The sequence below is a fragment of the Cnephaeus nilssonii genome, assembly GCF_951640355.1.
Source record: "Cnephaeus nilssonii genome assembly, chromosome: 21".
Lineage (NCBI taxonomy): Eukaryota > Metazoa > Chordata > Mammalia > Chiroptera > Vespertilionidae > Cnephaeus > Cnephaeus nilssonii.
The window spans coordinates 7029650-7057329 of record NC_137092.1 but is presented as its reverse complement, the minus strand read 5'-3'; the positions used below and the strand labels follow the sequence as shown (position 1 = coordinate 7057329).

Sequence of the window (27680 nt, the reverse complement as noted above, 5' to 3'; positions counted from 1 at the left end):
ATACTATCAACAATAAAAAATATATTTAGAAAGAAAAAAATTAAATGCACTGAAAGCAACAGCTTAAAAAAAAGTCACATCACTGCTTAAAATGGGAAGGTTTATTAAGGTTTTTCCTCAAGAGGCACAGCCACGCCCGTGCTGCTTCAGAGAAGCAATCCGCAGGAAATGTATGTCACACTGCGCGCCCAGAACCACAGAAGGCTGCAGCTTAACAAGCCAGAGAGCGTGCACCCGTCCCGATCCCCTGTAAAGCTCTTGTTAACATCTCAAAACAGATCCACCCTTCCCAGAAAACAGAACTAGGCACCCGGTTCGAAGTCACCAGCTGTTCTCGACAAGAATATTTAAGCAAGACATGGCATTCAATAGGTGGATGGCATATTCATCAAACCCATGAGGAAACTGCAGTAAGAAAAATCCATGCTCAATGCAACGTCAAACTGCATTTTTTACATCTCTGGGGAACAGAAACGCTAGAAGCTGGGTGGCTGGGCTGCCTCAAAGCTTCCATTGGCTGCCCTCCCCGCCAGGCGGGTTCCTTCCAGGTCCTGGACCGGCACCCAACCACTCTGCCCTTAAGCGTTTGGAGCTGAGCCCACAAGGGCTATTTCAACATACATTTAAGTAGCACCTTAAATAAGTACAAGCCCCAAATAAAACAAAAGGTGGTTTTACAAGTGATTTTCCTCCTCCGAATACCTGAGGATTTCTTCCGTTTGGTTTCACCACACACACAGTTTATACCAGCCTATCTTACGTCTCCGGAGATTCTGTGAGGGCTCACCCAGGAAATGCTGAGGCAACCTCTCTCTCTCTCTGCCCCTCAGACCTAAACACAGAACTCAGACATGTACGTGGACGGACCAATGTACCTCGCAACATAATGAGGCCCAATAGTGGAAACTGGCAGGTCCAGAAAATGAAGAATGCTCACGAGTGGAGACCAACAGCTTCAGATCAAGTAACCTGTTTTAATCAAGTTGGTAATAAAATAAAGATCAGTATCTTCCCACGGATTAACTTTTGCCAAGTACATTCTAGCTTCAAAGCAGCAGGCGGTTTCACTGAGGAGCAAATGGTGGCCAGTGATGACGGCAGGTGGAGGGGCCGCACAGAGATGGGCTCAGAGTTGTAGGGGAGAGAAACACACCAAACATTCCTACGAGAACGAGCCCTGTGGCCGTGGCTCGATAACTGACAACACTATGCATAACTGATCGACTGCCTGTGTGTCTTCCCTGCCCACTCGGATGGCAACCTCTGGTGGGAAGGCCTTCATGCCTCTTAGTGAGGCACGTGGTGTTTACGGAACAAATGGCTCCAATACACACTTTTAACTCAATGCTTAAAGAAATGTGAACTGATGTTGAAGCTCCCCCTCGTGGAGGATCAAAGTATAGCTACGTTACGTATTGACTTCATTTCTAAGAAGAGGTTGTCTGGGGTACTACCACTGCACCACTAAAGTTGTTTGGGTGTTAGCAGGAAAACGCTGGTTGACCATCAGTGGTGACATCAAGTCTCCTTTGTATTGCATCATCCTCATACAAGCAAAGCCATCACACTTTACGTAGCTGCAAACACTAATATGGTGCCAGTTCTCGGCTATTTGTCACGAGATTCATACACAAAGGACTTGTTGAGCGATGAAAATCCATCGGACTTTCAGGCACCCTCCCTCTGGAACCAAGGCTGCGAGTTCACACAGGGACAACACCAAAGCACACCTGTCTCACCTTGCACAGGACACCTTTCTGTCTTGCTCAGCCCGGCAGATTCCTGAGATAGCAACGCCTGTCTGATTCAGCCAGGCACACGCTCCGAGGACTGCATGGCCTTTTTATTCACAGTCCTACCTCTATCCCAAGATCGTGACAAAGTAACCCTGCACCTGTCATCCTTCTGTACCCTGTTCTAAAACAGAGGACACCAAGTTTACATAATCAAGCAGACTGTAACTTGGAGTTATTCTTATTTAATGATTTCTACTTGATCTGGCAAGTAACTACATAGTCTATGTAATAGGTAATATTCATAATTTTTCACTCGTTTGTGAGATATCTATGATTTTAAGTCCAAGGGGATGTTTTGAGAGGTGAGTCTTAAAGCAAAAATGACTTAAGGACCTTACAATATGCCACCCTCTCCTGGACAGACTGGCCCTAATGCTTCACGTATTTTTTTGTTTTTAATTTATTGCATTTACCAGATTTTTGGCCCCTCAATCCCAGACATAAGTGGATCAATAGGAGGTAAAGTATTAGGTAACTACATTTATTAGAAACTCAAAGGAATACAATTTCCTTTTTTTTTTTTTATACAGCACTTGACATTTTCCAAGTTAGTCAGAGTTTTCCAAGTTGGTCAGAGCTTACACTTGAAATCTGAGTTTAAAATTTCCATTTCATAACTGGCTGACCACACTCCTGGAAAGTCTCAGCGAGGTGTGAACGTAGTGCTGCCTCTCCCCCGTGGCTATGAGCCAGCATCTAGATCCCTGAGCAAGGATGCGGGCTTCCTAGTTCTGGGGTCTTCCTAACAGTCAGGGACAAGGCACAGGGGTCCCTAAGCTTGTCCTTTCCTTCTCCAGATGTAACTGGCTAACAAGCTGTTTTGCTCGACTTCTATGGAGAATACATAGGTCATATCACCCTTTGTCCATGTCCTACTTAAGCCCCATCTTTTGAGGGAGGGATGGAGGGAGGGAGGGAGGGAGGGAGGGAGGGAGGGAGGGAGGGAGGGAGGGAGGGAGGGAGGGAGGGAAAGAAAGAGAGAAAGAAAGAAAAAACTGGGAAGGAAAAGAAAAGCATCACCCTATAGCCAGCTAAAATTTTGACTGAGCAGTACTTTCCAGACTATCACTGTTATGCTACTCTGCAGAGAGTCAAAGCAAAAGCACCTATGCGACTTCACTCACACTCACTTCTCTCAGATTCCTTAACCTACCATAAAGCAAATGTGAACATTTTACATGACATTTCATTGGTGGATTCATACGCACAAATTAACAACGGCAAAAAGATTCCCTTAATGAAGTTACAAGCCATGGAAGATTTGCAAAAGTTAAACCCTGATACAGTATTAAACTTAACTTTTTACATATAAAAATAATACACAGTGGGACATTTTATTCAATAAGATACATTCTTTAAGATCAAGAGAGAATATACAAAACTATTCTATGTAGCCCGCTGCATGTTACTGTATAGCAGGAATAAATACATCCAGAACAGACAGTGGGAGGTCTGTTCTCAGAGAAATTACCAGTTACTTAGGGGTTTCAAGCCAAGTGCTCTGCAGGTTCCAGGCAGAAAGGAGCTACCTGTTGCATTTAAAACGATGTGGTCATTATAAAATAAAGGCCTTAAATCTATAAACAATAACAAAAACACACAAACCAAATGAAAATGTACTAAAATTTAATCATTCATAAAAGCTGTAATTTAATCTGACAGTAAAACACAAGAAGCAATATTAGAGTTGGTTTAGTATATTATATATTTTAGCTTTGAAAGCCATAGAAATCAGTTATCCCAGTTTTTTCCTATAAAAGACCCATTTTTCCAAAGCATTATGCACAAACAATTTTAATTAGAATATAATGACAGAATGATATTTCATAATTTTTAAATATAAAATGAAGTCAATGACTCAAAAAAGTTATCTGCTGTAATGAGTTTGAGGGGGAATTTCATCATCTATATCATTACAGATATAAAGTATAATGGTTCAACGTTTAGTGCCTGACGGGAGGAATCATGATAAAAAGGTCAATATGAAATAATTTGATTATAGTAGCAATATCTAACTTCTGAAATGCATCCATGCTCTTTTGTATAATCATATTAGAGTCAAGTATATTTATTTTCACATCTGTTATAACTGCTATTGCAAAGGAGAAATACTATTGTCTTATTTTCTGAGAGATATACACAGAGCAATTTTTTTTCTCTCCAGGGAACTTGTGCAAACCAATATAAGATCTAAATTCTTCACATAATATATAAAACAGGAGAAGCCGCTTCAGATTTATTTTTTGAAGTCTGGAATGCTGGCACTTTCCAATTAGGCAACAGTTCTTCATTCCTGTAATCTAGAATGTTGAATAGATACAGACATATGTTATATATATGGTTAATCTCTTGATGTCAGAACATAACAGTAAACAAGCAGGTATTTAATAATATACAAAGAAACAATGGTTTTGGCTGATCATTTCTAGAGAAATTATACTAAGCAGCTCCAGTAACAGGGCTATTTTAAACTCCCTTTAAAAGTGTTTAAAAAGTAGTTTTATTATACTTAGTGTTTTTACAATATACCTGACAGTCCTGTCTATAAAGAGGAAAAATATTTTAAAAAAATATATATTTCTTTATTGATTTCAGAGAGGAAGGGAGAAGGAGAGAGAGATAGAAACATCAATGATGAGAGAGAATCACTGATTGGCTGTCTCCTGCATGCCCCCTACTGGGGATCAAGCCCACAACCCAGGCATGTGCCCTTGGCCGGAATCAAACCTGGGACCCTTCAGACCACAGGCTAACGCTTTATCCACTGAGCCAAGCCGGCTAGGGCGAGGAAAACTATTTGTTTTATTTCTATCCTATTATAATTTTATTCTGAAAGTTCCTTTCCAAAGTTGCATCCACCTGCAAATTCTTTCTATTGGATTTTTTTTTTTAATTTTTATTGGTTTTTAGAGAGAGAGGAAGGGAGAGGGACAGAGAGAGAAACATCGATGTGAGAGTGAAACATTGATCAGCTGCCTCCTGCATGCCTCCTACTGGAGTCTGAGCCCACAACCTGGGCATGTGCCCTGATGGGAATCAAACCTGCAACCTTTGGTGCTCGGGATGATACACAACCAACTGAGCCACACCGGCCAGTCCATGGGAAAGTCTTTCCTCAACTATTTTAGGACTGTGCCTATTAGGGTTACCACTTATAATACAGGTTAGGAAAAGACACTGACAGAGCTGATCCCCGTATACAAAGGCAGAAGGCTGACAGTCTCATTGCTCAGCAGGAAAGAGTTAGGTTAAAGGAAGAATTTTCCAAAAATGAATTTCTCTCCTAGATCTTGAAAAGTGTTACACATTAGAAAGAGATTAACATATTTCAGTACAATTTTGCCTAAAGGCTAAGGCTAGATAAGCTACCCTCAAGCTTCACATACTCTGATGAAAAATGTTTACCCCGTATCGCAGTACTTTTCAAATGGGATCAACACGGCCCTTAAGTCGTAATCAGGACAAAATGCTCTGCATGCAAAGTATTCCGACTGCTAAGTGGCCTATTCCCAAACACTCACAGAGAGCTCAGGTGACTTATTAACTATGTTATGAGTTGAATTACATAGCAGAGCCTAAGAATTTATGCAACCAGGATGAAAGTCTCATTTCTAGATCTAGGCCAAGATCTTTCCTCTAAGGCAAATCTCACAATACACTGTAGGATGTGTGAGGGCGAATTTTCACAAGAGGCCAGGAGATGGCACCTCTTCCTTTAAGCATAAGTTTAATGGACATTTCTGAGAATTGGAAATTAAACTTGGACCAGCCAAGGTAATGACATACACAGGCCAGTCAACTCTAAGAGAGTTAATATACTCCAGATCAGGAACAGAGCCCTCGTTTCCCCTACCTTGCACCCTTACCTAAATACACACAAGCACCAGCAATTTTAACAATAACCACTTTCAGGGAGCTGATGATTTATAGCTAATGAATCGATTTCACTAAGCCTCAAACAACCATTTGGCCGGAAGCTGTCTTCCCTGAATCCAACTCCCAGAGGTGATGCCATGCCCCCTGCCCTTCTGCCCCCTTTCCTCTACTTTCTTTGAAACTGCTCCCCAGCTGTTTCCCTTGAGAGAGAGAGACATTCACTCATCTCTCTAAGGAGGCACGTTCCAGCTAATGTGGGGCTCTGCAAGAGGGGATCTACTGAACAGACCCAAGAGGAGGAGTCAGCACAACCAATTCTCAAGTGGGAACTTGACTTTCCTCTAAACAGACCAAGTTTACAAACTACACCATAACTCCATTGTGTAAACATATTCTTTTATGGTATTGCTTATGCCGTTGATGAAGAAAAGCAGAAATTGTTAAATACAGAATTACAAAAAACAAACAAACAAACAAATGGCCCCACAGGGCCTGGTTTCTTACTTGATAGGCAGCTTCAAGGCTAGCGCTGATTGGCTCACTTAACGAAAACTTACGCAAATTTACAGTCAATTACTACTTCGAAGCCTCCAGACAAAACATTGGAAAGAAGTCAATGTTTAAAGCAACTGAGATAAAGCAACTACCAAAACCACACTGACGTAGCACCACACACCCAGTCAAAACGACCAACAACACTAAAGTTGGGGAAGGTGGAACTCATAACTGCCGACAGGTGTGCAAGTGGTGCAACTACTTTGACAAACTTTTTTAGCGGTGTCTACTAAAGCTGCCCATACACCCAGTGTACAACCTGGCCATGCCATTCCTGGATATACACCAAACAAATACATGCACACGTGTACAAAGACTTGTACAAGAATATCTGCAACAGAATTACCAGTGCTAGTCCCCAAAAGAACCCGGATGCCCATCAACAGCAGAATATATAAACATATTGCCAGGATAGTCATGTAATAAAAATGAACTATTACTATATGCAATCAGGATAATTTTCAAAAAGACCCTCACATTTTTGAGTAAAAGAAGCCAGACATAAATTAAGCCAGACGTTTTTGTTTATATTAATTTCAGAGAGGCAAAACTAACCCATGTTGTGAGAATTCAGGGCAGGGGTTCCATTTGGGGGAGGAGATTCTTATTCAGATATGAGTATGTTCATTTTGGAAAAATTCATCAAATGTGCGCTTCAGCCTTTCTGCAAGCCCTTTTGTTTCACTGTTCCACTACAATTTGGCATGAATTTGGGAGTGACCTTGGTGGTCATTCTATTCACTCAACCACTACTTTCTGAAGATCCTTCTACACCAGGCACTGGGGACACCGTGGTGAGCGAAACAGACACGGGCCTTCTCTAACACAGCTTAGAATATCGTGGGAAGAGAGACAAATTACCCACAAGATGAGCATAGCTACATTTACAAATTACAGAAGCTGGAAATAGCTCAACAGGTGCCATGGGAAGTGGTGAAGGTTGGAGACAGCCCAAAACAAAGTCAAGGACAAGAGAGGCACGTGCTCTGCCTTCGGCACTCACCTGGCTCAGAGCTGCTGCTCACTGTGGGCCTAAAGCAGCAGGCAGGATTTCTTTTTAGGCTTCTTCTTTTCCACTGGTGTTTTTCTATTGATCTGTCTGACCAGGTCATAAAATATCTAAATGAAAACAAGAAAAATGTACTTATTCAACCAACATTTGAGACCTCGTTCCACAAAACAATCTTGGTTCTGTTAAACATTACTCTGATAAAACATGAGTCGGATAAAAAGACTTATAGAACCAAAGGCCAGAGAGGAACAGCAAGAGAACACACAAGGCTGTGATAACCTAGCCTGCTCCCCGCTCCCACCATGCTGTGAGCGAGCTGAATTCTGGGATTACCTGAGATGCTACACATGGCGAGCATACCAGCAAGTGAAGCTTATGCGCTTCCAGGAAAGGAAAAAAAGTCTTTAAAAAATGATGTTGAAAAGCACAAAAGTAAAGGGAACTTCAAGCTTTTGCTTGGTTGGTGGTGGCAGCTGGGGACTGCACCAATCTTTTAGGGATCCGGTCAACTTTGGCCCTTTACACCCAGTCAGGCAGCTTACTTGTTAAGCATTCCTATCCACAGCTACGTTCTTAAGATAGTGAAGTGCTTAAGTCATGGACAAAAAAAGCCTTGTGCACCTGCTGTATCAGGCCAAAAAGAGAGTGAATTACAGTCACACTCAGATTCCTCCCTTTGAGTCATGCACTAAAGGGAGGCAGGACTCAAAACACCAAATTCTGTGATATCCATGAGGTAGTATGTTTCTCTATAAATTCACTATATTAACTATTTAATTTTTGTGGTTTCCTACTGACTTTATAACCTATTCATATATATCTGCATAAGCAATTGTACAATACACGGGTGATGTGACAATTTTCATGTACTACTTCCTGGCACATGTCTAGAGCAGGGATGGGGAACATCCAGCCCGCAGGCCGTATAAGGCCCTCGAAATCATTTGGTCTGGTCCTGCCAAGGCATTAGGGGTGAGCTAATTAAATGTTTGACCAAATATAGCAGGCTAATTTTTAAGTTGATAATTGTGTATCGCCCGCGAATGATGTTATAAGTATCCAAATGACCCTTGGCAGAAAGAAGGTTCCCCACCACTGATGAGGCTTAGCAGGGCTTTAAACATATTCCTTTAACTTAAACGTCCTCTTTGCATATAAATATGAATGTCTTCATTACAGTCATCAAAGTGACTTTCTGCAAACAAAGAATTACTTAGTGATTTCTATAAATTGGTAGAATCAAGACTGTTTAAAAGAATAATTTTTTTTTCTTAAATAGTTTTTGGCTGTTAACTTAAAGGAGGCTAAAAAGACACTTGTCTGTGCTGCCCAGCAGCTAGAGGTTACCTCATTAACGTTGATCTTTGACTTTGCAGAAGATTCTAAAAAGGCACAGTTACACCACTGTCTTGCTAAATTCTGACCCTGTTCTTTGCCAACTACTCGCTCATCTTCCAGGTCACATTTATTGCCAACCAAAATCATTGGAACCTGTGGGAAGAAATGACAGAAAACTAACATACTTGTTACTTATCCTTATGAGTAAGCAACTATCTGTCACCAATTGCAATGTGTAAATGAGGACCATATGCTTCACCAAGTGCTTAAAAAAAGGAATGTGCATGAGTGCTAGAGAGAGAAGGTGGATGGCAGGGGAAGAGACAGAAAAATTATGGAAGAGATCTTACTACATTGATCTGCTAATTATTTTAAAGATATAATCCCAAAAATTCCCGTGTGGGCTACAAGTGATAGCTGAATTCCAAGTGGAAAAATCTGAATATGGAGAAAAATGTACTCGGGGGCCTAACTGTGGTTCAAGTGCTTCATCTCACAGTCCCAACAAATGTCAGAAGCAGTGGCCAGACCAACACAGGAGCAGTAACAAGTTCTGCTCCTACACCTGACATCCAAATCTGAGATCAGTTCAGGTGGGTCGTTAAGGAGAAAATACAGCCAGAGCAGCGACGTCTTCCCTTTTTCTCCATACCAGAAATGCTTGGCTATGTCCATCCACAGCCCCTACTTCCGATAAAACAGATCGCTAACAAACTGTACCACACTCTTAGTTCAAAGATACCCACAGAGCAAAGCCATTTGTGAGGTGATGGGCACAATACAAAAGAAAGAATTTAAGGGACATGGTGGATCTTATACCTAAAATAGGCGATTATCACGAGTTAAATGAAACACTAAGCACCTACAACTCCATTGTTTTTAGTTTGTTATATGGATAAAATTATTAACATTACCAGAGTTCAGTGATTTGCAGGTTAACTGCCTAAGAAAACAGAACTCTCTTAGATAAATTAGTCCTGTGAAGGAAGAGGACTATTCATTAGGTTATGGTTGGTCATGAATCATATGGTATAAATCCATCCCGCCTACAATATTACCTAAGTGAAGGTCCCGAGCAGGTGCATATGTTCCCATTAATAATGAGAGAGAACACACAAAAGAGAAAAAGGTACAAATGAAATTTAATATCCTGATTGATACAACTGAAAGGGAAGCCTCCATAGTTCAAAACTAAAGCGGACATGTAAAATATACATTTCACCTTTGCAAAAAGGCACAAAAACAACGAATGCCAAATAAGACAAAAATTCTAAAACAAAAATTAAATTAAAAATATAAAAACCTGCCCTAGCTGGTTTGGCTCAGTGGATAGAGAGCATTAGCCTGCGGACTGAAGGGTCCCAGGTTAAATTCCAGCCAAGGGCACATGCCCAAGTTGTGGGCTCGATTCCCAGTAGGGGGCGTGCAGGAGGCAGCTGATCAAAGATTATCTCTCATCATTGATATTTCTATCTCTCCCTCCCTTCCTCTCTCAAATTGATAAAAATATATTTTAAAAATAATAAAAAAGTTAAAACCTGGTTAAAGAAAATCTTTTAACATAATAAAAACACCTGTAAGTAAAAACTATACCAACAGAACTTTAGAAATAGGAACAAATCATTATGGTTCTTAGTAATGTTCTTTGAACACTGTTTCTGACATAGCGTCCACCTCTCAAAGCTAACTGAGCCTCACTTCTACCAGCCTTCTTCCACTCCCCTGCTTCTGCACGTCCTACCCACAGAGCAGGGCATGTCATCATTGCTGTCCTCCCTTTTGAACTATCTCAATAGGCATATAATTTGTAGGTAAATTTATAAAGGTCAACTTATTCGGCCACAGAGATGGCAGTGTGTCTTACAGAGAGAAGAATACTTACATCTTCTGTGTCCTTAACCCGTAAAATCTGTTCCCTCAGGTCCTGTAAGTCATTAAATGTGGACTGAGCTGTAATAGAATATACTAGTGCAAACCCTTGGCCATTCTTCATATACAAATCCCTCATCGCTGTAAATTGCTCCTGTAATAAAAATACGCAATTATAAACATGATTTCTTGAACATACATTAGGACAACTTAAATCAGAATAATCACAAGTGAGCTACTGCATTTTTTATTTACATGCTATCATGACAGAAAACGTAAGACATGATGCATGGTTTCTATAAACTCCTGAGGTGAATGTTCCTGCTCTCTACTTACCTGACTGGAAATAATGACAATAAACTAGAATTAGAGAGAAAATCTTAACGACCTTAATTTACTTTTGTGTGATTTAGAAAAAACTACATATCATTCATTCCTTTTTTACTAATAGATCCTAATTAAATGATTTTGGTGCTAACAAAGATGACCTCGAGGCAGTGTTGCTAGAAAACAGAAGCCCAAGTACTGAACCTGGAGGCTCTCTATCATCAAGAGCGTGTAGAGATAAGACAAATCTGAAAGGAAAACTTAGGAAGTAACCAAGGACACAGGCAAAAAGAAACCACACCAAGCCAGGGTTGTTTCCTGGAAGCCAAATGAATATATAGTGAACCACTGATATAAGGCTGCTGAAAAGTCAGGGCAGTTGAGGATGTGTGCAGGAGATTGTTTAGGAATGAGAGAACATGGGCCTGAAGCTATGTGAAGAGGGGGTTGAGGGTATGAGGAATAATCAAAGATGTTAGGATAAATGGAACCAGGTTCCAATGAAGTTAAAGGGTATGAAAGTGAGATGGAAAAACAGAAGTGGTAAGTGGAGAGTGTTGTGCGTGAAAAGGAGACTGGGTGGTATTACAGTTATGGGCAATCACATAATCTAAGGTAAGACCATGGGCGTGAACGGCTGAAGCAGGATGGAGGTCAAGGAACTGACAGGCCAGGCTACTGGATTATCTATAACAGTGATGGCGAACCTATGACACGCATGTCAGCACTGACACACGTAGCCATTTCTGATGACACGCGGCCGCATGCCGAGGATGAAACATTTGCTGCTCCTGAGGATGAAACATTTGCGACTAGAGTCTTGGAGTTAGTTTTTTCCTCAAAGTGACACACTACCCGAGTTATGCTCAGTTTTTTGGCGAAGTTTGACACACCAAGCTCAAAAGGTTGCCCATCACTGATCTATAACATCTATCGAGATTCTATCTGGATACTAAAATCACCGAGTTCTAACTGAAGCAGTATTAGAGTGAGCAAAAATCTTAAAGGAATAAGAAGTGATCTGAAACAAGATATACTAACGTTATTGTACTCATTTAAAGATAAGAAGAATGAGGCTCCAAATAATCCTAAAGAGTTTTGTCAAAAAACAAGTATCTGTCACCAGCCCCTTGAGATGTTAAAATACTAACAAAAGCAAAATAATCTTTATAAACATGAATGACTATGGTGCCAAGAGACGAAGTCTTATTTAAACCCAGTGATTCTGGATTTGAAATACCTTTTTTTTTTTTTGAGCAGTAACAGCATCATCCTTACCTGAACACAGGGAGAAGAAACCCAACACAGAGATTCCATAGGTGAACTCAACATACAATTTAATAGTGAGATATGAGCTTTAAGTCCACCATCGATGGTTTCATGCACATAAAAACACTTAAGAAGCCCTACACTTAGAGAATTTGTTCTTAATCATAATAATTACTTTTACTCAGAGGAATTATTCAGATGATAAAACTTGTTCACAAACTGAAATCTATCATAAAAGGAGAAAGCATGCTTACTGTTCCCGCTGTGTCCAGGATTTCGAGCATACACTGTTGGCAATCTACTTCAACTTGCTGTTGGGGGCGGGGAAGAAAAAGTGAAAATGTAACATCAAAACCTCAGTCTGTTTTCCTCCCCACTCTATACTCCAGTGCATATGAACAAGGGCAAAGCCCTTCCCCAGAGTGTGCTGGATCGGTGAGACTTAACTTGGTATTGCAATTAGGAACAGGAGGTCTCAGGCATTTTCTATTAATATTACAGAAGCCAGGACTATCAATGTTGGGCTTAGATATTTTCTGATCACTGTAAACTCTGAGTAATGACTTGTTACTACTAGAAAGCTAGTGGTCAAATTCTATGACTTAAGAAAAACTGTAGGAAAATAGGTACAGTTCTAACAGAAAAAAATGCATAAAATGATTATTCATATTATCGTTAAAGAAAACAAAACACCAAGTATTAAATTTACTCCAAATGCAAACAAGGTTTGGGGGCAAAGAAATTTTGACAACTTACTATGTTAAAAGTTTTACTGAAATATATTATATCCCAAATTTAATACACAGGAAAATTTTAGTTTAAGAGATACAAGGAACACAGAGCTGCTAGTGAGTATCATTGACCTCATAGTCCTCAGGACTTGAGGAAAAAGATACTTCTTTGGAAAAGCTGTGTGCATAAGGTGAAATTTTATAACTGAACTCTACTTTCCCAGTGTTTTATTTTTTTGAAGTGAACATATCAAGATTTTATTGTCATATAATAAAATAAAATATGAAGCTTAGAACTGGATCACTTGACCCTTTCTCTTCTTATCTCCTTCCAGTTCAAAATGCTTGCATCTCTTAATAGCCAGCATTCTCTTATATCGGCAGTTGGGCTCAACACATTCAAGCCTCAGCACAATCTTCTTTGTAGTTTTAGCTTTTTTTTTTTTTTTTAAATCGGCTTAGTCTGCCCATCATAGCTTCCTGTCACAACGCCACTGTCCCTGTGCATACAGAGAATCCTTGCTCTCCTTGTACTTGGTACTTTGTGGGGTTGATGCTTGCCACACTTCTTACAGAATTCCCATGGGTTTTAGGAACGTTCACCATGTTTGCGACAGCGCTACCGGCAGGGAAAGCCCAGTGTTTTATAAAAGAAGAGAAGGCTGGCCTACAGAAAGTATCAGCTCTCAGCTGTGTGGACACGTCTTAATAAAGAAGGGACTAAGAAAAGTGGTCAATCTCCTGCATTCCAGGTACAGGTCTCCATGTGGAGTTAAAGCTTTAACCAGCAACTTATTTGGGGGAAATCCCAGTAGTGCAACACTGTCTCTAAAATTAACTGAGGCCTACTTTAAACTCTGCTTCTTTGTCAGATCAGGGACTGAGGAGCACCACTGGTGGCCACAAATCCATGGTCTCACCACTTGTGGGATGAATGTGGTAGCCTGCCCAATCTGTGAACGGGCACATTCAATGAATAATGAATTAGGCCTGGAGCTTCTCAAAGTATCTAGAGCACAATTTTGTATCCAATGTGCAGATAATGAAATTGCTCAGTACAGTTCGATGAACTTAATTTCCTATTGTTGAATGGTAGGTTTAATCTTTTTTTTTTTTTTTGGTATATTGTTAGCTGTAGTCTTTTTTATAACACTGTCTTCTGTCCACCACCCACCCCCCACCCCCACCCCATAAGGTTTGGGAAATACAATCATAAAAATTATCCACAATTCTAGCTAATCTTGTAATTAAGTAAAATAGTATATTTTGCCAAGATAAACTTTTCCCTTTTAAAAAGCTTTATTTTTTAGATTCACAAGAAAACTTGGCAAAAATACAGAGTTCCAATTTACCCTTCCCCTGCTCCCAGCTTGGCCTCCCCCACTATCAGCATGCCACACTTGAGTTGATTTTGTTAGAACTAATGAACCTACTATATCAACACATCATTACCATGCAAAACCCGCAGTTTACATTAGAGTTCACTCTTGGTGTTGTACATTCTACGAGTTGGGACAAATGTATAATGACATGTATCTACCATTATGGTATCATTCAGAATCCAACAACTAATTTTTTATAGTTTAATTTCTTTAAAGTTATATAACTAAACATAAACTTTCAGTCACTGGAAAACTTCAAGCATAAAGGTTACTTAATTTTCATATTTTACCTTTCTGTAGGAATCTTCTATCGTTGGGTCATATTTTTCAACAAAAATTCCCTGAACAAACTGAACTGTCTAAAAAAGAAAAAGGCAGAGAAAAATTAAAGAATTTTAAAAAATCAACTCCTCTAAAAGTTATTAACCTCACAATGTGGTAAAGATTAAATGAAAGTATGTGAAAAGTCTGGGTAATTATCTTTCAATATAAGGACATGCTGACACATAAGAGTAACTTACTATGAAAGGAGATGGCCATGTTCAAAACTGTCAGCAATGTTGCTGCTGACACCCCACTACTATTACGTATACTATGTTTTAAAATGCAACAAAGATACAAATAACGACACATTCTAATTTATTAAAAAATGAAAATTATCAGTAAACTCCCATTACTCCTCTGTATATCTATATATAACTTTTATCTCATGCTCTGAAAGGAGACAGACATAAGGTTCTAAATTTTAAAGTCTTGAAACAGCCTTTCTAATTTTGGGGAAAAGATAAAATGTATTGAATTTATGAAATTTATAATCACATTCAAATTTCACATTCACACCAGCTGAAATTCAAATGTACACCATCCTGATTCTGAAGCCTTATGCCTTTCATTGGAAAATGCTGCCTACAAATCTTTTTCAGATTACCTACTTTTATCTCTAGGATTTCTGTAAAGCACAGACTAGAAACTAGGTATTTTATCATTTGACAAATGAAAAGAAGTACAGAAGATGACTGTGAAATATTTCCTGGACAGCTTTAAACAGGATCTGGTCCATTAATCCTAGAGAAAAGGGTAAAGATGTGGGCTGAGTTACCCAGGAGTATTTTGAACATGGTTTTAGCTTGAGCTAAGTAGATTAACTTGAATACAGTAAACTTCAAGAATCTTTCTCTTACTAATCTCCTCTTCTTTAAAGGAAACTCAGGATATAATCACACCAAAAACTTTAAACTTCCTAATATGCTTTATACTAGAGCAGAGGTCCTCGAAATATGGTTCAGGGCAGAGGTTTAGAAAAAAAAAACTGTTTTCCTGCCCCTGCCCCTGCCGGGTGGCTTGGCTGGTTGAAGCACCATCCTGTACACCAAAAAGGTTGCGAGTCTGATCCCCAGTCGGGGTGCGCACAGGAGGCAACCCAATCGATGTTTCTCTCACATCAACGTCTCTCTCTCTCTCCCCCGCCACCTCCCCCCTTCTCTCCTCCATAATCAATGAGCATATCCTCACGTGAGGATAAAAAAAAGTCCTAATCTGGCCCTAGCCTGCTTCTCACCTAATTTCTCTCTACTTCCCCCCTTGTTCACTCCTGCCCCAGCAATGTCGACTTTTCTCTTAGTTGTTTAAATGATAATTTAGGTTCACTTGTCACCAATTTGTACTTTTTGTTCAAAGTCATCTCTCTTGCAATTATAATCAAGTGGTTCTTTGTTTAACTGTGTATTTATCACATCTCTTCCAGGATGATGGAAGCTGTGTGGGACTGGGATGATTTATGTTCACTGTCACAACCCCAGTGCCTGACATTGCAGAAGCTTAATAAACAGTTACCAAATACAGCATGCATACAAAAAATGGCCTTCGTTCCACTTAAGTCTGGGGTAGGGTAGGGCTTACTCCACTGGTATCTATAATATCAGTGTAGTCTCTCCCACTGAAATGTAAATTCCTTAAAAATGAAAACAATCTCATTCCTCTTTGAATAATGAACACTATAATAGGTAACCAATAAATACTTGGTAAATGAAAGAATGAACGAGCCACGATTATAAAACTACACATCCATGGTTATTGAAAGAATCCTTGTCCCCTCTGGGTCAGATATAAGCATATAAAAATCACTGGCACTTTTTCTCTTTAGTGACTTGAGTTTTCAAAGCAAAAACACAGCAATGTTCTTCTTGTATATTAGTTGGTTATAGTTAGGTGGCTAACTTACCAGAGCAGACTTCCCCACGCCTCCTGAACCAAGGACCACTAGCTTGTACTCACGCATGGTGTGGTCTGTTTAAATACTGACAATCTGAAAAAAAAAAAAAAAATCGAAGATAACTACATATGATAAGATTAGCCTAAGAATGTACAACAGTTACACGAAATAATGAGATTTTTGTTTGCTTTCCCCTTAAGACTATCAAAGTGAAGACAGAGGTTGCACAGTAAAACCATACACACTTTAACATTAATTTATAGGACTACTGCCAAGCATTTTACTTCATTAAAGATAATTTTTGACTAGCATCAATCATTAGCCTGTTACTTCTAAGAGTGTTTGATCAGGAAATAAGATTAAAACTAGCAGTTATAAGTACAGTCATAAACTCAATTATTTATGAAGCTCTCATTTAAAACAGCTTATGTACTTTTTTGAAGTTTACTCATGAGCTGTAATATAATGTACATACATGCTATGTAATTTGCTTAAAATATATAGTAATTCTATACTTTTTTTTCCACATTATTACATATAGCTGAACTATGTAAAATGTTAACTCAAAAATTATTAGGATACAAATGAGAGATTAGGGATAATATCGTTAAAATTTTTTTTTTATTAAGGTATTATATGTGTACATATCTTACCATTGCCCTCCCCACACCCCCCAATATCGTTAAAATTTTATATAGGTGGATATTAGTAATATACTCCATAAGGCCCAAATTGCTGAAGAGGAAAAAAAAGGAAATATACCCTCATTATCTTGAAAAGTAAAAAAAGGCAGGAAAGTATTTCCAATGGTCATGATGGAATATGTAGGAATGAACTTGCCATCCTAAAATGACAGCAAAATACCAGGCAAAATATATAAAAACAACTGCTTTAGACAATGGTCGATAAGCAGTATAGGACTGTGATCTTCGAGAGGTGGGAGGAAATGAAGTGAGATCTACAATGGCCCTGGCTTTCTGCTTGAAGGCACTTTTCAGACTGTGGTGCAGGGAGGAAGAACTCAAGCAGAGACCAGAAGCATACCAGGGAAGAGATTATGCACAGAAAATTCCAGAAATCTGCACAGGGGTCCACTTGAGTCTATGGCCAAACACTAAGCAGGGCATACAGGGTGAAACTCCATGAGGCAAGGCAAAGAATAAACAGGGATCCACAAGCTGAATGATTCCCAGAGTGCTGGGAAATAGGGGAGTTCTGACCAGAAAAGTCCTCCTTGTTGAAATACAGGGAATTAATTCAACCTTGAAAAGCAGAATCACTAGAGTAGAAGAATTCTAGATGCTTCCTAACAAAGCTCAAAAACAAGCCTCAGAAGTACAGAGCCAATCCATAGGTAACTCAACTGCTTGTCATAGTAAAATCCCAAATTCTTTAAAAGATGAAAAAAATTCCATTGTACAATGTAAAATTTACAATGTCCATAGCATCCAATAAAACATTAGTAGACATGTGAAGAAGAAAAAAAATGTGACCTGAAAGGGAGGGTGAAGTAAGTCCACTGTAACAGCCACAGAAATGAGATTATGTATGAGGTCACTAAAACTATTATTAAAGCATATAAGTATTCTCAAGGATTTAAAGGAAAATATGAGGAAATGATAGAAATAAAAAAGAACCAAAGTAAATTTCTAGTGTTTAAAAATAATATCTGCAATGGAAATATCACTGAATAGGATTAGTAGCATATTAAATACTGCAGGTGAAAATTTCAGAGACCTAAGATGCAGAAAGCAAAATGGTGATGATGAAGAGGGTAAAGAGGGAAGTAGAAGGGGGAAAGGGAGAGGGAGGAAGGAGAGAAAAAAGGTAAAAGAAAGAAGAGAACCACAAGACAATATCAAACTACCAAATGTATTTTCCAAAATGGTAAGAAATATAGATCAACAGATTTAACCTTTTGCACTCGGATGTCGAGTGTGACTCGACACGGTTAGCATCGGTAGCAGCTCTTTTTATACTCTCTGAATGTATCAATAATTTGAAATATAAAAAAATCCAAATAAATAAGTTTGTATGAAAAGAAACTCCAGTTTTTTATTCTACTGCGGCGCTTTGTAAAATCTGGGGTATTTAAAAAATTAAATCCCGAGTAGAATAAAGGAATCGAGAAAAAAGCAAGCGAGTGCAAAGAGAAACTCAGTGAACCCGCTCCTCGGTATAAATACAAAGAAAAGTACAAGGCACAATAATTAAATTCCTGAAAAGTTGTCAAAAAAGCAAAAGTGTTATAAGAGGCTAGAGAAAAAAGTTTAGACGAATGCTAAATACAATGAATATATTCTTCAAAAATGAAAGTAAAAGAATTTTTTCAGATTAAAAAAAAAAAAAAAGCTGGGGGTTCACCAGAACACGTTTATAACATGCAAAGGAAGTTCTTCAGGTGGGGAGAAAATGCCGAGACAGAAACTTAGATCTACATAAAGGAATGAACTGTGTTGATCGATGCAACAACATGAATGAACTCAAAAACACACTCAGCAAAGTAAGCCAGACACAAAAGAGTAATATGTATGATTCCACTATATAAAATTCTACAAAAGATGAACTTACAGTGCCAGAAAGCTGCTTGGGACCAGTGGTGGTAGGGTAGGGGTGATGACAATCAAGGAGTATAAGGGGACTTTTGGGGGTGATGAAAATGATTTGTACCTTGACTGTAGTAGTGGTGACATGGGTGCATGCATCTATCAAAACTTACTGAACTGTACATTTAAAATAGGTGCATTTATTACATGCAAATTATAGCTCAATAGAATTTAAGAAAATTCAATGGGGAAAAAAGGGGAAATGTCTGAGAGAGCCAATTATATGCACAGTGTTATGAACTGAATGTTTCCTAAAAATTCTTTTTTTTTTCTTTTTAATCCTCATCCAAGGATATTTTTTTCCATTGATTTTTAGAGAGAGGAAAGACAGAGAGAAATATCAATGAGAGAAACACATCAATTGGCTGCCTCCTGCGAGCACTCCACCAGGGCCCAGGGAGGAGCCTGCAACCAAGGTACGTGCCCTTGACCGAATTGAACCCGGGACATTTGGTCTGCAGGCCAACACTCTATTCACTGAGCCAAACCAACTAGGGCTCCTGCAAATTCTTACGTTGAAAACCTTCCCCTAATCCGATGGTATTAAGAAGTGGGGACTTAGGAAGGTAATTAGGGTTAGATGAGGTCATGAGGGCAGAACCCTGATGAATGGGATTAGTGTGTTTATAAGAGATCCAAGAACTCAATTCTCTGTCTGCCTTGTGAGGATACAAGACAGCCAGGGCGCAGGTCCGAACCAGACACCTAATCTGCCAGTGCCTTGATCTTGGACTTCCCAGCCTCCAGAAGTGTGAAAAACAAACTGTTGTTTAAGCCATCCCATCTGTGATAATTTGTTATAGCAGCCAAAGCTGATTAAGTAACACAGCAAGGATAAATTAGTAGTCTATGCAACAGACATAATGGCGAATATGACTGTTGTTCTGAATCAAACATTTTCAAAGCATCTCCTAGGTATCAGTTCAATACGAGGTGCCAGGGACACAAAAATCAAAAGCATATGTTTCCCATCCTCAAGTAGCTCACAGAGGAAGAAAAAATAACTACCATATGATGTGAACAAAGTTATCAGAGACAAAAAAATTAAAGGGGTGGAGGATCAGAGGAGAGTGCAGTTTTTCATGCAAGTTACGTAACAGCTACGTGATAACTAAATAGAAATGCTCCAGGTCTGTAGGGATGGGCATTCCAAGCAGAAGACACACCTTGAGCGAACACTCCACACCATGAAATAGAGAAGATCCAGGGAAGACCATATCGTTCAGTGCGGCCGGAACACAGGGTATAAAAGGTCTGAAAAAATGAGGCTGGGTATGGAGACTGGGCAATGCTTGCAAAGGCATTTGCCATATTTAAGAGTTTACATTTTATCTAGTAAGCAAGCAATGGGGGGTGGGGGGAGGACTGATTTTTTTTAAAGTAATATAGTTAGATATATATTCCGGAAAGGTAACTGATAGCAGCATATAAAGTGGGCGGAAGAAAGAGACAATAGAGGCAGGAAGAAGAGTTACGGGGGCTACTAGAACAGCTCAGATGCAACAACAGAGGCCTGCACAGCAGCACTAGGCTGAAGGGGGGACAGTGCTTCTGTGCCGAGGAGACTCCGCAGCCAACTAGAGGTTATTAAGGTGAAGGAAGAAGTGGATGGTAACTCCCAGATATCTAGCTTGGAGAAATTAGGTGGCTGGTAGCATACCTTGCATTAAGACAGGAACTACAAAAAGAGGTTTAAAAAGGAAGTTAATACTTCCAGCCAAAAATTTGTTTTGAGACGCCTATGGGAAAGCAGGCAGAGTCTGGAAGCTTGAGAGAAACCAGTGGGCTTGAGGTAGAGATGTAGGAGTTGTTGTTATGAAAGAAGGTAGTTGAAACCAAAGATGATCAACCAAGGGGCATTTACTCAGTGAATACAGAAGAAAGCTAAGAACTGAGCTCTGAGAAACAGCCACATATAGATGGATAGAAAACCTGAGGGAAAAATGAAGTGGGAGAGGTATATTCTGGACACTAGTCACCCTATACCTCTGTTTGTATCAAGTGATTCTCCCATTTCTAGGGGGAAAAAAAAATACTGACAATTAAACACAAGAGCATGTATTTCATCCAGACAGATCTCCATATCCATAACTACCTTTCTAGGCCCCAAGTGATTCTTAGTCTTAGGATTGCTGTCATTTCAAAAAGAGGTGATTTCATTCAATCCAAAAATGTGTATCTTTCAAGAGGGAATCCTAATATAGTAAGGTTCACTTATACTCTCCAAATTACCCCCTAGGGCAAGGGAATTTGGGAAAAGCACTCAGACATGGCCAAATTATTTTGGGTATTCTGCAATAATAAAATATTTGGCCGATTCTCAACTCAAGTGGCAAGATAGTTAAGTTCCAAAGTCATATTTTCTTTATACATAAATACATGGCTTACAAGTGTAAGTCTATATGCACACATGCAAATACAAGAATGTATAGCTCAGATAAAAAGACACACACACACACACACACAAATACCCAATAAGGAATAATGTGAATTAATATTTTCTTTTAAAGGAGTTAGTTCTAACTCATTACTGCCAAGTTAGAAAACCACTATGTTCTTCCAAGCAAATCCCTTGCCTTTTTATGGAAATCTCTTGTGCCCTGCACTCTCAACACAGCACCAGAAAATTTCTCACTCTGGTTAAGATTCCCTGACAAATAGGAGGACAAGAATAAACATTACACTATGTTTAAATTTTAAGTCAATCTTGAGTCTCTAACATGGTCCAGAGTTATAATATAGCAACTTTTTATTCTTTCTTCAGCAAAAGCACTTCTAAACGTCACAAAATAATATATAACTTCATTGTCGTTTTGACACAAATCAATCCCAACTTTGTTTCTGTTTTTAAATATGTAAACTAAGTACAAGACAAAATAGTTTCTCCACAACTAAACCTACAAAACAAAATTTAGAGAAAAAAAATTTACATTAAAAAAACACTGAAGGTAGTTTCTTAGCAAGAGGTTATTTTGCTGGTTAAATATTTATAGAAGCCATGTATATTTTAAAACTTAAAACTGACCACAACATGCTGAGGGTACGGTGAGGGGTGGCTAGTGATGAGTAAATATAGAAATCATGGTTAAGATTTAACTTTCTGAAATAAAGAACAGTGTTCTTCATAGTACATCATAACGGAAGTTCAACTTTTTTTGTAACATGAAATCACAGTATTTTCTCATTGAGAGAATCTTCTTGATATTTTCTTCTTATTCTTCTCAAGACAAGTACTTTGGGAGGAGGATGCATACAGAGATAAAGTGATGAGACATATATACTTATAAAAGAAGCTTATAAATTAGTCTTCACACTCTTAGAGGCCAACATGGATTCCCAACAAGAGCACACAATCAAAGACTTGAGGAAAACAACTTGACAGGGGCAATAAATATAATAGACAGAACAAAATTCAAAGAAAACAGAGTTAAGAGGGTCTATAGAAGACTGTAAAGTAAATGTAATATCCTTAAAGGAATTTGTAAAACACACATTGGGAAACTTAGGAAATAAATTATGACTATAAAAAAAAAGTTCAGTAGATGGGCCAAAAAGAAAAATGGATATAGCTAAAAAGCAAGTAAGTGAACCAATCTACTGAATCCATGAAAGGAATGCAGAACAAAGGACAGAGAGAGAGAGAATGTATGAAAAGAGGTAAGAAGGATACATCCCAAGTTCTGCCAGCTCTCTGACAGGAAGTTCAGAAATCGAACAGAAAAACCAAAGAAATTATAGAAGGACATTTCTAGAGGTAAATAGGAAAATTAGGACTCTTCAGATATAAAGTGGCCAGTGAATGCAATCATCATCATCATCATCTTCGTCATCACTACCACCATTATCATCATCAGAGATTCACAACTGAAAATATTGTAGTGAAATTTCAAACCACTAAAAGTGACGACAAAATCCTAAAAAGTTTCTAGAGAGAAAAAAAAATTCCTTCTCTTGAATATGGATGGGTTTAGTAAACAAAACCGTGTGAGTGATGTCTGACTTCTGAAGCTAGAACGAGTACCAGAGCTGTCAAGCTGCCCTGAAGCTGCCACTTGGAGAGACCACAGAGACAGAGTGGCCTGAGGAGCCCTAGCTGTCTGAGTCCTCCCAGAACAGTGAATAAAGAAGCCTTCAAGATGACCCCAGACAGCCACCATCTGACTACAACACCCTGGAGACCTTAGGCCAGACCCACCCAGCTGAGCCACTCCCTAATTCCACAGTTGTTTTAAACCACTACATTTTGGAATGGTTTAATAACTAGAAACAGAAGAAAGGAAAAATAAAGGAACAGATGGACAATTATAAAATAAATAGAAAGATGTCACGCTATCCAAATATATCAGTAATCACATTAATAAGTATTCAATAGGAAAAAATTAAAATAAAATACAAGGCAAATATATAAAGCAAAACTAAAGGAAAAACTAGGCAAATACACAATCATAATTAGATTTTAACATTTAACCCAACAGATATATATAGAACACCACACCCAACAACTGCAAATTACACATTTTTTTCAAGTGCACATGGGTCATTTACTAGAACAAGACCATGCTGGGCCACAAATCGGGTCTCAACAAATTTCATAGGACTGAAATCATACAGAGTATATATTTTAACCATCATGCAATTAAACTAGAAATCACGACATAATCTCAAAATGTTTGTAAATTAAACAACACAATTATAAATAATACAAACAAAAAGAACTAAATGATTATATATATAAAATTACTGGAGTTGGTAACCCAACAAAAAATGGAAATGACTCAAGAAATAGAAAGGCACAAGAATAAGAAATATGGCAAGCACATAAATCAGCAAAAATTATAGCCAGAAATCTAATTATCCCTGTAAAATATATTAAAAAATCTGGAAATAAAACTCATAATTTGGAAGGAGTTAGAAAGTAAAGGTAAGTTAAAGTTTTCCTCTTGCTTGGGGAAAGGATAAGTATATTGAATCTCTATACACGCATGTTGAAAAAATATAAATCTAAATGTGAAAAAGGTAATGTCAAAAACTGGATAATATATAACCTAAAAATCACTACAGGAAAAATGGACAAAGAAACTTGACCAATTCAACCAGAATTAGAAAATGAAAAATAAACAATAGTAAAGAGCCGAAACCGGTTTGGCTCAGTGGATAGAGCGTCAGCCTGCGGACTGAAAGGTCCCAGGTTCGATTCCGGTCAAGGGCATGTACCTTGGTTGTGGGCACATCCCCAGTGGGTGGTGTGCAAGAGGCAGCTGATCGATGTTTCTCTCTCATCGATGTTTCTAACTCTCTATCCCTCTCTCTTCCTCTCTGTAAAAAATTAATAAAATATATTTTTAAAAAAATAGTAAAGAAAGGTAAACAAAAGTAATGAGTAAGACAAAACAGATCAGTAGTCCCAACATAATAAAAAGAAATCCTTCTAAATCCTAATTTTGTAAACCACACATGATAAAAGCTTAACTTACAATGTAGCAAATCTTATGTTGTATGAATAGCTTGTTTGTCTTTTCTTGTTTTAAACATTGAATATGCCTGAACAATAGTGTTTCTTTTGTTGCAATTTACTCTAAAAACATCTCTAGATATGGATATGGCAGACAATCTAGCCCTTTCAAACCTACCCTCACAAAACAGTCCATTCCGTTTCTGGGTACCCTAATAGTTAGAATGCTCTTTACACTGCTCTGTTTCTTTGTAGTGGCCATTTATTGGATCTCTGTCCTTGGATGCCAAACAGAATAAAGAGAATTCCTCCATACTCCTTCAAATATTTGACAGTTATCCTTCTTCGCCCTACATCCTCTTTTTCAATGAGCAGATCTATTTTCTTTCCCAAATTACAAAGTTTCAAATGTTGTGATAAGTCGGATCTCTTCTGCAAAAGCTTCAGTTCTCACTCTCATAAAATAAAGGTTATATAAGCTAATTAGCACTATTAGTAAGCACTACCAAAAACCTTGTAACAAAAAAGTAGCATTCACCATATCCCTTTAACCTACAACTACCTCAAACTTCTGGCTATTTCTTTGAATGCTTCCCTCCATATTTCTTTTTAAATAATTCTTTATTGTTGAAAGTATTACCTGTCTCCCTTTTCCCCCATTGACCCCCTCCAGCCAGCCCCATATTTCTAAATAAGACATTTATACCACTCTCTCTTGGTTTTTAGTTTTAGATACTGCTCTTAGGATAGATGAGAATTTTAGCTCTCTTAAATAACACACACAGCAAAGTAGTATATTAAGATTACATTTCCTGCCCTAGCCAGTTTGGCTCAGTGGATAGAGCATCGGCCTGTGGACTAAAGGATCCAGGGTTTGATTCCGGTCAAGGGCATGTGCCAGGGTTGCAGGCTCAATCCCTAGTAGAGGGTGTGTAGGAGGCAGCTGATCCATGATTCTCTATCATTGATGTTCCTCCCTCTCCCTTCCTCTCTGAAATCAATAAAAATCTATTTTAAAAAAAGAAGCCTGAACTTAGGCTACACCCTATCTGGCTAGAATCCTGCTCTACCACTTACTAACCTGACTACAACTTTTCCTCCTAAATATTGAACATTTTGAATGCATCTAATTAATATTAGAAGGGAGATTATCACAGTATCCAAAAATATTCCATACTATGTGCCTTTGGATAGGTCATGTGCTATCAAAGATAAGGTTTACTAGATTAGGTTTACTAATTTATGCTAGATATAGCTAAGTATATTAACTCTAGACTCTTGATACATTTCCATAGAGGTATTTATTTCAACATTATTCTCTTACGGGATTACCTCATAAATTATATAATCCAGCAGCCACCAATTGGTGGTCCGTGAGGTCCGAAAGGTTGACAACTGCTGATATAAATCATAATTTTAAAATTTAAGACTAACACAAAACAAGCCATAACTAAAGCATGAATTTAGAATAATTTCTAAAGTAAAATGGCCTGTCACTAAATTTCTGAAATCATTATTCTTTAAAAACTACCTCATTACTCCAAACCAGCTGAAATGCTGTGAACCTTCTCGAAGGGAAAGTAAAATGATGTGACCAATAGCAACTAAATTTTATATAGCATTGTTTTCACTTACAAAGCTCTTTTTCCCTTTATATTTTTCAGTTCGTCAAAATCAAAGCTGTAGAGCATTATCCCCATTAAAAAGATGAGAAAAGCATACAAAGTTTAACTTGGATTAAATGACTTGGGAGAAAAGTATCTAGGAGGCTGTAATGTCTCCTGATTCTAAATGTCATTCTCTTTTCAATCTATTATGCTTTGCTATAAACAATAACAAGAGCATACATTTACTGAGAGCTTACCATGCTCCAGCACTGTTGTAAGAAATTCTCACAAAAAGCTTATGAGGTAGGCAATTTGCCCAAGCCACACATCTAGTGAGAGGAGCCACGGTTCAAACTCATAGGTAGAGGAGTCAATGAAGGAGGACAAGCCGCAGCAGCCAGGGAGGCAGGGGAACACCACATGTGTGGTTTCTAGGAACAAAGAGAAGAAACTATTTCAAAGAGGAAGTGATCAACTGTTACATGCTGCTGACGAGTCAAGATGACTGACAACTGACCACTGGATGTCACTGGAGACTCGATGAGCTCATTTCAATGAAATAACCTAGGGGCAAAAGCCTGTCTAGGTTCAGCCAAGACTGGGCGGTAAGAAATGGAAATCATATTACAATTTTTTTAGGAGTTTGCTTAAAGAAGCGAGTAATGGGGTGGTCACTACTATAAGGAAAAGGAGATTGGGGTTCAAGTGGGTTTTTCTTTCATTTATTTTTACAACAGGTAGAAGTAGGTTCATCAGACATTTAAGAGCTACTCTATAAATGTCCAGAATGAACTACTATTCTAACGACCAGGTTTATTGCTTGACACTAGAGGTTACAGTGCTATAATTCTGAACCTTACTTCTTTTCTCTCCAAACATTACCTCACCATCTTCCTCCAATGTCATCAAAATTTTTAAAAAAATTCTTTAACAGTCTTTCATAGTTCATAATCTATATATATATATAAACCAAGCAACCGGAACGACGGAACAACCGGAATGACCGGTCGCTATGACGTGCACTGCGGAGGCCAACCGGCCCGATCAGGGCCTGATCGGCACCCTCCCCCAACCTCCCACAGCCCCTCCCCCTGGCTGGCCTGTCCCCCGATCGCCCACCCCCACCCTGATTGGGGACAGGGCCAGCTGGCTAACCTCCCGCATCCCCTCCCCCCCACCAGCCCTGCCTAATGGCCCCCATCAGGGCAGGCTGGCTGACCCCCACCCATGCACAAATTTGTGCACTGGGCCTCTAGTTTAGTTATAATTGCTAAGGACCAGGTGTCAGTGGATTAAAGCAAAAGATTGGGTTTAGAAATGAAAGTTCTGTTGTATGAAAGTCTCTTATGCTATTTATACCTGATATATTCTGGTTTCCTTTTAAAGGAAAGTTAAGAAAATTTATAAGTATATGTCTAAAGGATAGGTATTAGTATATAAAATCTGGTAAAAGCAATGAGAACATCAGGACTTGAATTGAGAACACCTATCATTAAGTGCTGGCTCTATCACTTACCGGCTAGAAGACTTTGGACTCCTTAACCTCATTCAATTCTCATGACCTATCAATAACAACGTAACACTTATTGAGGATGATTCTTAAAATTTTAGTTTTGTTAAATATATATTTCATTGATTTTTTACAGAG

At 38.6% G+C, this 27680-nt stretch overlaps 1 protein-coding gene and 1 pseudogene across 3 annotated transcripts in view; both read right to left on the bottom strand.

Moving 5' to 3' along the window:
• Nucleotides 1-27680, bottom strand: part of RAP1A (RAP1A, member of RAS oncogene family) — a 59663-nt gene continuing 31983 nt past the window's right edge. The window contains exons 2-9 of one of the 2 annotated variants that reach the window (XM_079761252.1): nt 26290-26463; nt 16377-16460; nt 14446-14514; nt 12297-12353; nt 10460-10600; nt 8587-8730; nt 7231-7346; nt 1-4096 (exon numbers count right to left, since the gene is read on the bottom strand). In XM_079761252.1, coding sequence (XP_079617378.1) covers nt 7260-7346; nt 8587-8730; nt 10460-10600; nt 12297-12353; nt 14446-14514; nt 16377-16433 — 555 coding nt within the window. In that variant the 5' untranslated portion in view covers nt 16434-16460; nt 26290-26463 and the 3' untranslated portion in view covers nt 1-4096; nt 7231-7259. The remainder of the gene's footprint in view (nt 4097-7230; nt 7347-8586; nt 8731-10459; nt 10601-12296; nt 12354-14445; nt 14515-16376; nt 16461-26289; nt 26464-27680) is intronic. The other variant, XM_079761251.1, reaches the window with a different exon arrangement.
• On the bottom strand, nt 12368-13924 carry LOC307093279 (large ribosomal subunit protein eL42-like; annotated as a pseudogene). The gene has a single exon. The product of its transcript is annotated as a large ribosomal subunit protein eL42-like (transcript).